Below are 17,404 nucleotides of genomic sequence, written 5' to 3' on the forward strand. Positions count from 1 at the left end.
TGCAAGAGACGTGGGTTTGATCCCTGGGTTGGGAAGATCCCCTGGAGTAGGAAATGCCACCCCATTCCATCATTATTCTTGCCTGGAAGTCTCCATGGGCAGAGGAGCCTGGTGGTCTACAGTCCATGGGGTCCCAAAAAGTTCGACATGACTGAGCAACAAGGCACACACATAACTATTAAACTACCAGTCTAAGTAGTTCTTTAAATCTCCAAATCTTAGAATTTTAGGACTGAATATTAAATTTAGGACAGAAATCCCTGAATCTTAGAACTAGAAGAGACTTTCTCCAGTTCCCCTCCTTTCAGAGATAAGAAGACGAACGACCTTGGAGTTTTAAGGGATTTTCCCACAAACTGTTATAGGCAGAAGGAGAATTGTTAGCTCCCTCTGATTGAGCTAAATCACTTATTTTGGTATAACCAAATTATTTTTGAAACAACTTGTTACTTTCTCCAGCTACTATAACAGAGAGTCAAGTCTAGTCATACTTTCTCCCAGAGAAGTCTTCTGTAGTGCTTAGAACTAAAGATGAAAATTGGACAAGTCTGTGGTGAGCATGTATCAATCTTGGTAGTGTTGTAACTTTGCCCCCTCCCCCATTTTAAACCATCATTGGACACTATGACCATGAGGCTCTGAGTTCCAGCTTTGTCTTTCATAAACTGAATGTTCCAACCAGGTATTTAAGCTCCCCACACATGCTGTAATTAGAATCACAAGTAGATAAAGTAAGTAAAAGTTCTTTGTGAATGGTGGGTACTATACAAATTATGGTTTCACTTTCATTATTACCACTGTTCTTGTTGTTTCTGGCCATGAGGCTTTTAGATTGCCGTTTGTTTAATGAATGGAGCTTTATGATTATGGATGTCTTTATTAAAAGCTCCCAGTAATTCATTTTCATCCTTAGGGTAATTCAAAACACCTACAACTTTGACTTGCCTGGTTGTTGCTTTCTTTCATAAGCTGAACTGCATGAGAGATTTATCCAGTGCTTAACCCTTCTTGAGGTTTATACTTGCTCATAATCTCATTGTGCTAATTTTTGTGAAGTGTAGCAGTGGACGTTTTTGTAAACTAGAATACATTTGCAGGGTACCAATAAAGTACACTTTTATTCATTTCTTTTAGTTACTCTTTTAAAGGACAGTTTTAACTGTTAGCTCCCTTTAAAAAAATGTTTTCTGTTAACTTCTCAACAGTCCTTAAGTCTCCATCCTCAGTGATTTTCTTTGGGATGTAGTGAGGTTTTCATCTAAACCATGAATTTACTCTTTTCAGAAGCTGTTTAACTCACTGGTTCCTCTTTTCCTACTTCCCCAATTTGTATTCAGGTACACTATGTACACTGGAACATTTTTACATATTCTTTTACTTTTTTTAAGCAAAGGAATAAATTAGAAACATGCTTTTTCTTTATAGATGCCAAATTGTTTGGTTCCTTTACTTTATTGCATCTTTATATAATTTATAGTTGCCAAACTAGTAGTACATTGTTTTTAGAGAAGAGTCTTTTATTATTTGATTGTTTTATATATATTTGTCTCCTTTTCTAAGGCTGTTATTCTAGGTCAAATCCTTAAATTTGACCTTTAGGTCAAATCCTTTTGTTACATGTCCCTTGGGCCTTTGTTATAGCTTCTTCTGATCACTGTAGTTTCACTACCTACTTTTTAAGATTTTATTTGGATATATTTTCTATCTTTCAAGTTACCACAGGCAAGTTTTGCAAGTTGTTTCACTCCCTTATAATACCATATGTCCTTGCTCTCTCCTCCAGTAAGTTTCCTCACTGCCTTTCCAGATTCTGCCGAGAGTTTGTCATTTATTCAGCCTTTACCTCTAGCCCCAAACATTCAGACTCAAAGCCATTGACATATATTTTAGGCTTTTGTTGCCACAGCAGCCACTCCTAGATGTACAGTTTCTGTATCAGATACCTATTGCTGTATAGCAAACTATATCCTAAATTTTAGTGACTTGAAACAGCCATTTTATTTCTTACCATTCTGGGATCACTCATGTGACCGCATTGACAAGCCTTAATGGATAAACACTTACCAGGCCTTGCTTATGTCACTTCTGCTAATATCTTTTTGGCCAAAGTAAGTCATATGGTGAAGCCCAAAGTTAGTGTGGAGGGGACTACACAGGGGCCTGGAATGAAGAAGTGTGGTTCACATGGGGTCATTTGTAACTGATTTCAATGCATTTCCAGCTCTGTATTACTGTGTGCCTTTGGGCAAGTCATTACACTATGTATAACAATTTTCTCACTTGTAAAATAAGAGTTAATAGTACCTTCATAGGGTGGTTCTGAGGTTTAAAATTTTTAGTAATTGTTGATTTTCTAATGATTATAAAGTAATTCTTTTGTCATTTTAGAAAATGTACAAACTATAGAAAAGTATAAACAAGAAAACAAACATCTGAAATGCCATCTGATACAGTCCTATACTATAAGTTCCTCAAGGGTCTTCTTTATTTTAATTACTACTGTAGGTATATATCGTGGTTCTTATTCTGAAAGATAAGGTCCTTGAAGGAAGGGACCACATCTGTTCATCTTTGTAAATCCCACAGCCTTGTATTTAAGATTAAAAGTGATCATGTGTAAAAGTGCTTGGCGTAATGACTGGCACAAATTCTATTTCCACCTAAATTGGAATTTTGTCAGATACTAGTAAGGATTCTTAGAAATCCTGAAGTTATACTGATAACAAACTATCTGAATGGAATTGTGGGGGGTGGCCGTTATTGGTCGTCTTCTCTCTGGGGCATCCTGGTGACTCGTGAGGTAGAGAATAGGGAATGGTAGAGAGAAGGAAGGTGGTGTCAGGATCTACTTATAGCTCCCAAGTAACTCAGTGGAAAAGTCTCTAAGAAAAACTTCATTCAAGTCTCTCTGCAAGGGCACTGATACAAAGTTACACCAAACCCTCAGCTGCACTTGCCATAGTTCTGTCTTCAGCTTCATGGTGTTTCCCTGAGTTTGATGCATTCAGCTAAGACAGAGACACCAGAAATGTATGCCTGATTTCCAGTGCAAATATGGTAATACTAGTGGAGTCACTTTGTGTTGCTATGTGGGTATATGCAGCAGCACGGATTAGAATACTTTGGACCCTGTCCCCTACTGGCAATATTGAACCAGCTAAATCAGTAATCATCTAGCTGTATAATACTGAATTGCCTCAAAATGAACTCATAATTGATGCCACGTAAATAAAAGCACTGTGTACCCATTAAAATATGGCGTGATTGAAGAAATAAAGTACATTTGAAACCTTAAAAAGAAAACAAAACTCCACAAAACTTCAAAATGCTAAGTGAAGTATGTCAAAGACAAATACTATATGACTTCACTTATTTGTGAAATATAAAAAACAAAGCAAAACCAAAAACTGAACTCATAAAATAGATTGGTGGTTGCCAGACGTTGGGGGGCATGGTGGGAATGGGCCAAGGGAGGGGGGAAAAAATGGGTGAAGGTGGTCAAAAGTTACAAGCTTCTAGTTACATATTACCAAGAAAAAGAAGACAAACATGAAGATATAATGTACTGGGGATATAGTGTGTAAGCAGTGACTGTGGTTAATAATACTGTATTGTGTGTTTGAAAGTTGCTAAGAGAGTAGATCTTAAAAGTTCTCATCACAGGGAAAAAAATTGTGACTATGTATGGTGACAGATTTAATTAGGCTTACTGCAGTGATCATTTCACAATACAGTCGTCCCTTGGTGTCCACAGGAGATTGCTTCCCAGACTCACTTCAGATGTCAAAATCCACGGATGTCCAAGGCCCATAGTCTACCCTCTGTATCTGTGGTTGCACATCTGCAGATTCAGCCAACCTCAGATTGTGTACTACCTACATATTTATTGAAAAAATCCTCATAAAAGGACTCACATGGTTCTGTGCTGTTCAAGAGTCAGCTGTGTGTACAAATACTGAATCATTATATTGTACACCTGAAACTAATATAATGTTATGTGACCGTTATATCTCAATAGAAAAAAACTTCATTAAAAAGGAATAACCTGAAAAAAGAGACACTAATCTATGAAATATTTTGTTGTTGAAACCTGAAATCTGACAATACTGATAAGATGGTATTCTTTACACTCAGACAAATCTTACCTTTGTGTTTTAGTCAAAGAAGTTTGGCAGAGATCACAGAACTTATCCATACTGCTCTCCTTGTACATCGTGGGATTGTAAATTTAAATGAATTGCAATCTTCTGACGGGCCACTGAAAGATATGCAATTTGGAAATAAAATAGCTATCCTGAGTGGAGACTTTCTTCTAGCAAATGCCTGCAATGGACTTGCTCTCCTACAGAACACCAAGGTAAAACTGGGCAGGGTTTGTTCTTATCTGAATGGCCTTTAGGTGGCTCTTGGTTGACTGCGGGAGCCACAGAGGTCTGGACACCCTGCTGCCCCAACTCCACACACATAGATGCTCAGTAAAATTGTGATGAGGGTAATGATGATGATGGCAATATCAACCCTAGTTAAAACTGGTAAATGCTAGGAAAGAGTTTTGAAATTAATTTCCAGTTGTTGGTTTTTTTTTTTTTTTTCTGGTAACAGATGGAATTATTTGTTAATTATAGGTAGTGTTAAATACTCAGGATAAAGATGATGTCATCAATATTACCTATCATCTCACTATCCAGAGATAATTACTATAGGTTACTGTTTTCATATATTTCCTTCCAGTCTGTATTTGTTTATTCATACCTTTGGATGTGTGGATTTGGGGGTAGCATAAGTGAAAACTTAACATGTGTAAGCTTTCTTTAATCCTACCTTTTTCTCCCATTGCATAAATGACATGCATTTTCCCATATCATTAACATTTTTCATAAGCTTACTAATGGTTGCACAGTATTCAGTTATTTTGATGTAGTGTTGTTTATTTAACAGATTCCTTATTTTGGGACATTTAGGTTGCTTCTAATTTTCTACTCTCATAAATAGATTTGCATTAAACATTTTTACACATCAGTTTTTCTTCATTTCAGATTATTTCTTTAAGGTAAGTGCCTAGAAGTGGTTCAGAGGGTTTAGTTTTAGTATTCTTGATGCATATTGTCAAGCTGCTTTCTAAAAAGACTGTAGATGTAGTCTTCATTTATCAGTTAGGATTTGGTGTGACTATAAAATAACAGTGACCAAAACAAGATAAGAATTTATTTTTTTCTCCCTCTCTCTCTCTCTCTTTTTTTTTTAAACATATTATTACTATCTGGGACTAGGCAATCCAAGGTTGGTATGGTGATTCTAAAATCAGGAACCCAGGCTCCTCTTATCTTACTGCTCTGCCATTCCTATCTTGCCACTTTGTGGCCCAAGATAGTTGCCATTATGTCTTCACTCCAGTCAATAGTAGGGAAGGAGAAGGAAGGGCAAAAAAAGGGCAGATCTCCTCCATTAAAGATCAAGTAAATACGCATCCTGGACACCCAAGTACAGCCTCAGTGTAAGTCTGCCATCCCAGAATCCCATCTGACTTAGCATTTGTCCTAGACTTTTATTTTTAAAAGAGAATGGTTACTTATAATTACATTAGAATAATGGGTTGGTAGAGCTCTGCTTTCTACTCCCAGCTTCTGCCTCGATTTTCGTCTCACATAGGCCAATAATAGGTGAGACCCATGTACTGTAAGGGAAATTCTCATATTAAGGTATTATTAAATCTGAAAGAAAAGCAGCAATAACTCTTCTCTTTTCCCAGTGCATTCAGATACCGCAATCAAGGACAGAATATAGGACAGTTGTTAATACAAAGTACACTGAATGTCTAGAGACAGTTAAAGCTCCTTCCTGTCTCAGGTGGTAGAAGTATTTGACACTGCTGCTCCAGCTGGCTGTTTGGTGTATCACCCAATTTCTTGGAAAAGTTAATTTAATAAGGAATGTATAACTTGCATAAAATGTTCCTTGACGTTTGCTGTTCACTGTGGAGGCCATAGTTGGGTCACTGACCACATGGAAAAGAGAAGATTCAAATCTGCTGAAAAACTGTCAAGATTAATAGTAGTTACTACTAAAATTAGTAGTTACTTTAGGGAGACTTCCTAAACATGATGGTTTAACACATATGGCTGGAGAAAGTATATGTACATACAACTCTGTAATGCCTAATTTTTGTTGAGATAAATTACTATTGCTCTAAATTAATTTCATTCATTTTTGACCAAAAGCAGTAGCTTTAAGTCTGTTGACTCCAATGATAGAAGAATTTTGCAAATAGCTAGATAATTCCAGTTTCAGTTGAATGTTGTCAGGTACGTCAAGTAACTAAATCATTTTTGTTAATTCTAAAAATGTTTTCTTTTTCAGTCCATTCATGAAATCAAGGTAAAACTTTTGGAAGTATATTCTATCAAAGGTAAAGCCATTTTGAGTGAGACTGGAAATTCAGTTTAAAAGTTGAACATGAAAGAAAATTGTTAGCTCATAATAATAATACAAGTACAAATTTAAGCAAAGCACACCATGGTGTTGTGATAAAAGTAACCATCTTAACTATACTGAGAAACTTGTAGACTAGTTGGAGCTAATTGAAGCACACTCATAGTTCATATTTGCGTCAAAACAAGCATCAACATTCTACTAATTGAAATAAAAGCTATTGTTACCAAAACTAACAAATATCTTTATAGTCAGATCTCAGGACTATAAGATTTGGGGGATATAGCTGATGTTGAGTGTAAAACTATACTTCAGCACCACATATTTCAAAGAAGTATGTGCCTTCTCTCTTTGTTGCCTGTCATTAGTCAGATTTTAGAAATCTTTATGTCCAAGGATGGTATTGAACTTTGTTCTAAATGGACATCATAGTTTTGGTTACATTTTGTTCAAAATCAATTGGAAATCTGAAATCAAGTGTTCAACAAATGAAGTACCCAATGAAACTTTTGTAGAATTGCAATTAATGACAACAGAGTTTCCATTGGAACTTTTTCCTACAGAAGGAAAGAAGGAATTGAACAAAATAAATGGTAAGAACTCAAATGCAAAGAATAAAGATTACAAGATTAAAACATGCAGTTCTATACTTGTGATTTGGAATATCTCACCTTGCAGGAAGAATCTTTTGGTGGTGCTCCTATTTTGAATAAATTATACACATATATGAGTGAAATGAAATTGAGAAAATATAGATTTTGCTACATCTAATTTTGACAAAACATTCAAAAGAATCATAGTCGATTTATTTGACAAGTTTTGTCTTATAAAAATATTTGTCAAAGAAAGGTACTCTGAAGGAAGCAAAAATACAGTACCTTGAAAATATCTGGGGTGGAATAGTTACAATTTTCAATATGAAAAGAAAATTAGAATTGAGTATCTCTTCCATTTAGCAAATTTGCTCTGAACTTACCAAGTAACTCAGAACCTGTAGAAAGAGCATCTTTCTCAATTAAATCTACCAATTATCATCTACCAGTCATCTACCAATACCATCAATGATGGTATTGTCATCTACTAATAAGAATCCTTTAAAATGTCAATAATTTCAAATTAATTAATTACAAAATGCAGCTGTGGAGAATGTTGCTGGAGGTTTTATCTTTAAATGCCATGTTTTTGAAAACACATCCTTCAGAAAAATGCCAGTGACGCTATATTAGAGACAGATATGGCTAAGAAAAAAAGTATGTGAATATGTACCAAGAATAGTGATTCTACTATTTTTTAATATTCATATAATCAATATAAAAAGTTCTTTTTATTTTATTTTAATGTACATGAATATATGTTATTTTTATTTCTTTTGAAATTTTGTGTATTTTTTGGAAGTAATTTTTGAATAGAACTAGTTAACAAGTCCCCCAATGTAATAAAATCAATTATTAGTTAGTACAAGTTTCATCAGATGCTTCCCTGGTGGCTCAGATGGTAAAGAATCTGCCTGCAATGCAGGAGACCTGAGTTTGATCCTTGGGTTGGGACCATTCTCTGGAGAAGGGAATGGCAACCCACTCCAGTATTCTTGCCTGGAGAGAGGAGCATGGTAGGCTACAGTCCATGGCGTCGCAAAGAGTCAGACACAACTGAGTGACTAACACACACACACACACACACACACACACCCCACCAAAAGAGTCTTCCTGCAAGGTGAGATAGTCCAAATCACAAGTACAGAATGGCACATTTTAATCTTGTAGAGCATTTGAGTTCTTACCATTTATTTTCTTCAATTCCTTCTTTCCTTCTGTAGGGAAAAATTCCCATGGAAACTTTGTTTTCATTAATTGCAATTCTACAAAAGTTTCAAAAAGTACAAAGTTTTAATTATTTTATTACTGCCTTTTACATGGCCCAGTTTGGATGATAAGTTTTATAGTGTCATACTGCTTTGAAGACATTTCTCAGAAGTTATTTGAAATCCTTCTGCATATATTCTGTTGGCTAAAATTTAATGATACAGTCACACCTAGCTCTCAGAGAAACTAGGATATACAAACTTTTGTGGGTTGCCATGTGCCCAGCCAAAAATCTGGAAGATACAGAGAATAGATATTGGGAGACAAATAGCATTCTGCCCTACCTTCCCTTCACACTTTTTGGTTAACGCATAGTTTCACAAGACAGACCTGCTGGTTTTAGGGAGAACAGTATGGTGCCTTTAGTATGTAGTTTGTGTTCATCTGAAGAGGAGGCTAAAGAAAGAAATTTATTGGCCATATAAAATGGAATTATAAATAATCTCAGTTTACTTGGGAGCCACCCTCTACATTTTCCCTCTTCACCATACCTGCCATGGTCTCTGTTGAACTTTGGGTCTTGGAGAAGGAGGAAGCCTCAGAAAGTGCGGATCTGGTATGGTTTCTGGCTGCCTTGAGCTGCACATGACTAACCACACACACTGACCGCTCATGGTTTAGATCCACATACCTGAGAGGAAGACATGTCATGGGACAAATTTATATCTGTTTGCTCTGATCATCAGTTTTAACTCACTTTAAGCTATTCTGATGAAGTCCTTTTCTTTTTTTAAGATTTATATATTTATTTTTTGGCAGTGGGGGTTCTTTGTTGTTGCACGTGGCTTTCTCTAGTTGTGATGAGCTAGGGCTACTCTTCGTTGCGGTGCACCGGCTTCTCACTGCAGGGGCTCCTCCTGTTGCAGAGCACAGGCTGTAGGTGTGAGGACTTCAGTTATTGCAGCTCATGGGCTGTATACAGTTCTGGCCTAGTAGTTGTGGCATAGGGGCTTAATTGTTCTGTGGCATGTGGTATCTCCCTGGACCAGGGATCAAACTGGTGTCCCTTGTACTGCAAGGCTGATTCGTAATTACTGGACCACTAGGGAAGCCCTTGATGGAGTCTTATATAAGATTGGGCTTCCCTGGTAGTTCAGTTGGGCTCCCTGCAATCCTGCAATGCAGGAGACCCTGGTTCGATCCCTGGGTCAGGAAGATCCCCTGGAGAAGGAAATGGCAAACCACTCCAGTATCCTTGCCTGGAAAAATCCCATGGAAAGAGGAGCCTGGTAGGCTGCTGTCCATGGGGTTGCAGAGTCGGACACGACTGAGCGACTTTCACTTTCATTAACCTTTTATATAAGGTTAAGATGGTGGTATTAAGTACAAATATTACTAACATACTATAATGACACAAGCAAGTGATCACTTGCTTTAGCCACTTCACTTTATAGAAATAATATTTAAAATGTGCCTTTTCTTAGCTAGCTTGTATCATTCACACATTCTTTCTTTCAGTGTGGTTCAAGTTCAGAGAAAATGGAGGCTCTGTTCTCATCAAAATCAAATCAGATTCATAGCCTGTGAAATCCATTCTTCTGATGCTTTGCATTCAGAAGCATCACTATAAATGTTCCAGAGTCTAAGACCTCCACCATCTGCTCCATTAGGCACTGGATTTCAGTAGCACTACTTGATTTACAAAAAAAAAAAAAACTGATCATATCCAAGCAACAGTTCAGCCTGAAGCTTCTCCTTGAAATAAGAATGGTCAAGCATTCCCTTCCCATCAAGTCCTGTACCTTCATGATCTCTGCACAGGTTTGCACCTTTAGATTGGCATTTTATCAACCTTTGTCTGGTGAGGAAGTTTTTTCTTTTTAAGCCATGGTATGTTTTTTTCTGAATTTGATAGTTGTGTGTTAAATTGAAGCCTTTATTGTATGCATCCCCCCTGTTCATCTGAAACAGATCTTTTGCACATTGTTCTTCAAAGGGTCATTTGAAGGTTCTACAAGTTCACTTTCAAAAGATGCTTCACTGGCTCACTTTTTGTGAAAGACCTTGAGTACCATATCTAGGGTCCATAATTGATCTACAAATCTAGGCTTTCTGTAGCCGTATTTTAATCATAATGGATGATTTCCAAATCATGTGAATATTGTTTTAAACTGAGTAAATTGTAAAGGGTAACTAAAGTGCTCTTTCAGAGAAAATCTTTTGATAAAGCAAATCTCCCATATTCAGAACTGGTTCCTTTCATTTAAATACATGGTGGTATTCCCCTTGGAATTTTTTTTTTTTAAGGAAAGTAAAGTTTTATCTCAAAAGAGGACTAATTTTATTAAATGAGCTCCCAGAAGCTTCAGTATACTACTATTAAAAGAGGGAGTCCGAGGGGAGGAAAAGGTGGCGATAAGTAAGATTTCTACATATGATAATGTCTTAACAAAGCTAGATGTCTGTTTGACATTTTCACTTTCTTTCATAAGAAAGAAAATTTGTCAGCATTAGCAACATAAACAAGAGACCTCAGCATAAGGGGACAGGCAGAACATAGCACAAAAATGCTGTATATAGTATTCTGTTTTTTCACAGTAACAGCCTGGTTTTTCTTTGAGAGTATATATTTAACTTGGTAATTAAAGTTAGCATATTTGTAGCAACTTCTAATTTTCTATAACTTACTCATTCTACCAACATCCCACTTTATTTTGCTACTGAATTCTTGTCTGAATTTCTGTGTTATATGTTTGTCATTGTACTTCTCCTGGGGCAGACCATTAGATGAAGTGTTCTGCAGTCATATGAAATTCAGAGCTCTTTTATAATTGCCAAGGGTAAAATTAGCAAAGTCAATTATTCTCCCTTTGGCTTTTCCCTGAAGATATGAGGGGTCTTCAAGGTAATTGCCTTAGGTAACACTTAGATTTTTAAATATCTCTAAGTATAGAAATTGGTATATTAATCCTCTGGTAATTGTCTTACTATTATAGCTATAGTCACATAAGTGTGAATTAACAAGATTTTGAATTCAGTAGTGAATTTAAAAATTAATGCTTTAAAAATTAATGAATTTTCATTCATTTTCAGTTATGGAACCTAAGGGCAACTTTTTATTTTAGTACTTCACTATATAAAGACCCTGAACTAAGAGACCTCAGAATACCTCTTTTTAAGCCATAAATTCTCTGACTCCTTTGAAATAAATTGCTCTATATTGTGTTCGTGTAAAACATCGCTGAGTGCTGAAATGATGAGGTCATGCCAGAATCTAAAATTTTAATGTTTGAGCATCAGGCTATCAACGAGACATGCTAGATAATTGGGAGAAAATCATGACATGGAAAAGCACTATAATTTAGAAATCTGGCTGACCGTTACAGTTTTTCCCTGGTTCCCTGTATTTATTTGTGGACTAGATTTGTATTTTAGGATTAAGCCACAGTGTAAATAAGACAGTGCACATTACTACTTGTCATCTTAAAAAAAATATATAAAAAGAGTGTTTTATTTTATATGTACAGTGATAACCCTAGTATTTAAAAAATTTAATTCACCATATTATTATTTTTAACCTTTGTAGTGATTTTCATTTAATGGACCTATCCTTACACATCTGAGAGTTAGCCTGGGTCTTGTCTAAGCACCCTGAAACATCATCATGATATCACTACTGGGCACCATTTTATTAAGCATTAGTGATTTATATTTCTAAATAACCAGTGGCACAGATGTACTTCTTACATAGCTGATGTATTTCCTTATGTTAACTTTGTTTTCCTAAAGGCATAAATATGTTGTTTACAAGGAAGAAATTTGGTTGTATAAATACGCTCAATTTATGCATGTAAATCTCCTTTTGTACCGTCTATATATTTTAATAAAGCAGCTGCTATTGGTTATTTGATGTTTTTCTTATCTGTTATATTAATTTTACTTATAAATTCCTATTGAAAAGTGAAACCTAAAAACATGCCTATGTCATATGAAATTTAAGTTTTTCTCTGTCATATTCATTTAAAATAGCGATTACTGTGACCTTGTGTGTTTACAGACCAGGGTCACGTGGCTGAGGATGAAGAGGAAGGAATCAGCTGTTTATCTGCCCAGTACTTTGTAAACTCTGAACTCAGGAAGTCCCTTGAATAAAATCAATAGAAAGGCCAAATTAGAATACTGAATAACTCAAGTTGGAAAATACTTTTCTTTCCTCTCTCTGACTTTGGAGAAACAGCAACTTATGCTAGTGAAATTGGTGGGGAAAAAGTAGATTTAATTCATATGAATTCTAGAAAGTGGGTAAAGGGAATTACAAAAATTGAGATTGCTGAAGTGTACAATAAGATTGCCATAATCAGTATATTTCTACCTCTCATGGCCAACCATGGTTCAACTCTGTCCATTTCAGAGGGTGTATTTTTGTAGAAAACAGGCTTTAAAAAAAATAAGTTTCTTTAAATGCCAAGCATATGGAAGAAATGCTTCTCTTGCTCTTTTTTCTAGTCTTCAGGTTTCTGACATAGACAATTCAGAGAAGTATCTATTTTGCATAATGGCATTTGACCTTGGACTTCCCTGGTGGCTCAGACAGTAAAGCATCTGTCTACAGTGCGGGAGACCTGGGTTCGATCCCTGGGTCGGGAAGACCCCCTGGAGAAGGAAATGGCAATCCGCTCCAGTAGTCTTGCCTGGAAAATCCCATGGACAGAGGAGCCTGGTAGGCTGCAGTCCATGGGGTCTCAAAGAGTCGGACACGACTGAGCGACCTCACTGTCTCTTTCACTTCACTTTCACCCGCAAAAGACATTTCATTGCTTTTTGGCACCAAAAGGGTAAAGTTCAAGGTTTTAATGAGATAATAAATTTTAAAAGAACATAATATTTTGTCTTATTTCTAGTACACATCTCAAACATGTATTACTTTTATTTTATATGCAAGGAAGCAGATTCAGACTATAAATATAGTGTCTGTTTAATACTTGGCTATGTTAGCATCATATGATAAGAAAAAACTGGAAAATTATTCTGAGAATTTTGAAACTGTGATTTTATAATAGCATTCTGACTTCTCTAAGTGATATGAAGATAGTTTCCTTTATCATTACAATATATGACACCTCCCTTAGGTTCTGTGCATATTTATTCTAGTCATGAAAATCTACACTTGAGTGGGTTATATGAAGAAAAGAATATTAATCCTGGGTGTCAAACCACAGAGGATGAAAACAATTAATTGAATGATTTCCACAAGTAAAATACTGATGACAAGACTCTTCTCCACCCACCCTTTCTTCACGCAGTGGACCTGTACACGGCGCCCCTTTCTTTGTCTCTTACTATGCATTACTCAGTTCATTTCACCTCAGGCAGTCTTCAGAATGTATACACATCCTCTTTAATTGTTTTCCTTCAGTTTTTCGTTTTCCTTTTACCTGTTATTTCAGAAAAATTGTCATCCACCTTTTTGCCTTCTCTTTACTTTTTTCAAGAGGAAAAATAAACCAACAAAGTTTACTTGGAGTTGGAAGAACTAAAACTTGGTATATAAAAGGAAAATTATAATAGAAATGAAATAGGCATGGGAAAGAACCAGTGTATCTATCCTCATTCTCTTACTGAACCAAATTTCCCTGTAACTATCAGCATTTAAAGATCATTTTTAAATATTTCATATTTAGTTTTGTTTTTCTATTTGTTTAGTTGCAGGTATTGGAAGATTGTGGTTTTCTATCCAATTTTTTATTACAGGCATAAGGTATTTCTAATATTATGGACTAAATAAGCTTTTGTGGGTTGCCCTGGAAACCGAGCCATCATATATAACCTTATATTTTGGGAAAATGTAGTATGAGCTCCAAAAAATTTACTTATAGATAAAAAATTTTAAATGTATTACAGTTGTAATCTCATGCCTGCTATATTAAATTAATACTGAATTTGGATACCATAAGCAAAAGAAAATTTAAGAGCATCCAAAAGGATCCATGTGACTACTTTTCATTAATTATAGTGATATAACTTTGGTTTTAGCATTTCCATCATTTTCTTCTGAGTTGTAAATACCCAACGAAAAAATTCACTCTAAGCCCAAGTTGGCTTACAGGGCCTTAACCCAGAAGCAAATTTTATTTATTTAGCAATAGTGATTGGGAAGAGCCCTTTTCTGGCAGCTAATGACCTACTGGAGGACTTGTGTGCCCAAGGCAAAGCTGAAGGCCATTAGCCCAACTGGTCATTAACTGACAAATGCCTGACCCTGAGGTCATTTCTGATATCATAAATTGTGAAAACATTAAAGTGGGTTGTTGGAAAGTATGGTTGTGCCAAGGAACTTTCTTTTTAAGAATTTAGAAAATACATTGAGTTGTTTGCTGTTATTCATGTGGCTTAATTGTCTTTGTTCTTTGTTCAAGTCAGATATCAATAAACACTAAAACTATACTGTGTGTGTCTGTCTAATCTTTAGTTTTTGAAGGACAGTTTTCCTATTTAGAATATCAGATTAATTACTTTATTGCTAAGCAGCTACACTCTTGTGGATTACTTATGTTTTCATAATGTGTTAAGCTTTATAGCATTTATCTATTTTATATTCCTTAGTGATGTCATATAAAGCTACAAAGAGACGTGGAAATAGCCCTGATGTTGAAGTGTGTAGACCTACTTCCTATCTCTACCTTGTTTAAAAAAGATAGTCATTTAACATTGGACAACTCATTTTATCTCTCAGAATTCCAGATGAAACCTTTTTCTCCAGATTGTTTATCTAATGTCTTAATACACCATTTTGGAAATGAAATTAGCAACTTCATAATGTAGAATATATAATAGTTATTAAAATTACTACCAGTTATTAAAATACTAACAGCTTATACTTTTGAGTATTTACTATGTAGTAGACACTGTTGTGATTTTTGTATATTAACCTATATAACTTCTCCCAAGACAAAGGAAAGAGCTAATTTCCTTGTGATAACAGTGCTAATAAGTGGTAGAGTTGCTGTCTAAATCCAGGCAATCCAGCTTTGAAATCCTCATGCTTAACTGAAGAAGAAAACAAACAAAGAAAGAACCACAATAGCTTTTTTGCCAGAAATTTTGCACTTAGAGATATTGGAATTTATAATATCTTAAACAATTAGTGGTTTTTAAATAAACATTTCAATAAAAATATCAATAAGGCTTTATAAAACATTTTAGAGAAACAACTACTAAGCAAAGGCAACTTGTTTTCTTAGTTTCCTCATCTATAAAAGCAGCATTATTTCCATCCCCTGCCTCCTTGCCAGTTCCAATATTCTGCAATTCTGAGTGTTGTGGGAAAAACTCAAAAGCTACAACATACAACCAGATTCTGAAAAAGACATTCAATATAAAGAAAAGCAATCAAGAAAACTTTGTAATAAAATCAGAGGTGTAGTAGAAAAATCAAAATGTTTTGTAACTATCAGAGATCTTGAGATTGGACATGCGTATTTCAGCAATCTAAAGTAATACCCCAAATTTATGCACTCATCTTTATGGCTGATTTGTGATGAGAAACTTATATTTTGTGATGAGAAGCTTCACTTTTTCAAGTAGTTTAAGCCATAAGGTGGTATACAAATGAAAACAGCAATTGAACAGAGTGGTAATTGTGCAAATTTATTTTGAAATAGTTAAGATTTATACAGTGAATTCACACATTAGAACAGTATTGATAATTCAACAAAAATTTTTGTTCATGTGCTAAGCATTCGAGATAGAGATATCAGTTTAAAAGTCAATTGTGTATCTTTATAAATTAGAGAATTTCTAACCCAAGGGTATTCATTATTTGATTCAAGGGAACAATGCAGCTAGTCTCAATTCTCACTACCTAATTTTTTTAAAAGGAGGGGAAAATGGATTGTCTTAATTTTCTAGAATGCAGTATTAGTAGGGCCCATTATTTTTAGAATTTCACTGAATCACAGATTTTGAAGAACTGTGAAGGTATTTGGAAGAAATACAATTTCAGTTTTAGACAAGATGCATGGGTTTTTAACACATATGAGCCATGCTTTTATTTCTGTGACTGCTTTTGAAGTGCAGACCTTGGGACGTCTCTAAATTACAAACATCTGCCTTTCATGTGGCCCAGTTTGAACAGGAACTGATTATGCTGAAAGGTGAACTGTGTTACCCAATAGGACATGGTATCCCTGGAATTTACAAGATGTATATGTGAATCCCAGAAAAATGCTGAAGTTTTTAACTCGTTGGCCAAATGTGGTCTAAGCCAATTTGTTTTCATAAATCTAATGCAATTAAAGCTAATAGTCAACATCAGTAATATAAACCAACAAGATTGATATGTACCCTAACAGAATATACCCTACAGTACCCAAGAATGATTCTGTTTTATCCTGCCTCTGTTTATACTCAGTTGATTTACTTGTTTTTGGTATAAAGTGATAAATTAACACCTTTACAAATATATTTCAGAATAACAATGTTTAAACTGCATATGAAAAATTTGGGGATTTTGCAATTAACATGGCTAACCAAGGGGCTTCCCTGGTGGCTCAGTGGTAAAGAATCTTCCTGCCAGTGCAGGAGACATGGGTTCAATCCCTGATCCAGGAAGATCCCGTATGCTGCTGAGCTAGTAAGCCTGTGTGCCACAGCTGTTGAACCTGTGCTGTAGTGCCCCAGAGCTGCAACTACTGAAGCCCGCGTGCCCTGGAGCCCATGCTGCACAAGAAAAGCCACTGCAATGAGAAATCTGTGCACCACAAGGACAAGCAGCCCCCACTCACTGCCACTAGAGAAAAGCCCATGCAGCGAAGAAAACCCAGCACAGCCCAAAATAAATAATTAATAATAAGTTAAAAAAATTTTAAAAGATGGCTAAGGTATGAGCTATACATGACATTATCAGCATGATATAATGGTTCAAACCACATATCAAAATATGAGTCATATATGACAAGCTATGAGCTATTCATGACATATCAGCATGATGTGAGATAATGGTTCAAACCACAGATCACATCCTGCTTATTGGTGGGTGGTGAAATCGATTTAGTAAGTAACTATTAACACCTTTTTTTTTTTATGAAATACAAAAGAAAATAGGAATAATTAAACCTTTGTTTTATAAAGCTTTTCATTCATTTTTATACATATGCATGTATACATGTACTGTG

General features: G+C 35.4%; 1 protein-coding gene across 3 annotated transcripts in view; it reads left to right on the forward strand.

The window, feature by feature from the left end:
- The window catches only part of PDSS2 (decaprenyl diphosphate synthase subunit 2), a 276,315-nt gene that overhangs the window by 156,986 nt on the left and 101,925 nt on the right, over positions 1–17,404 (forward strand). For all 3 annotated transcript variants that reach the window (XM_024996619.2, XM_059889703.1, NM_001100385.1), the window contains 1 exon segment: positions 4,159–4,357. In XM_024996619.2, coding sequence (XP_024852387.1) covers positions 4,159–4,357 — 199 coding nt within the window.

This window comes from Bos taurus, chromosome 9 (assembly GCF_002263795.3).
Source record: "Bos taurus isolate L1 Dominette 01449 registration number 42190680 breed Hereford chromosome 9, ARS-UCD2.0, whole genome shotgun sequence".
NCBI lineage: Eukaryota > Metazoa > Chordata > Mammalia > Artiodactyla > Bovidae > Bos > Bos taurus.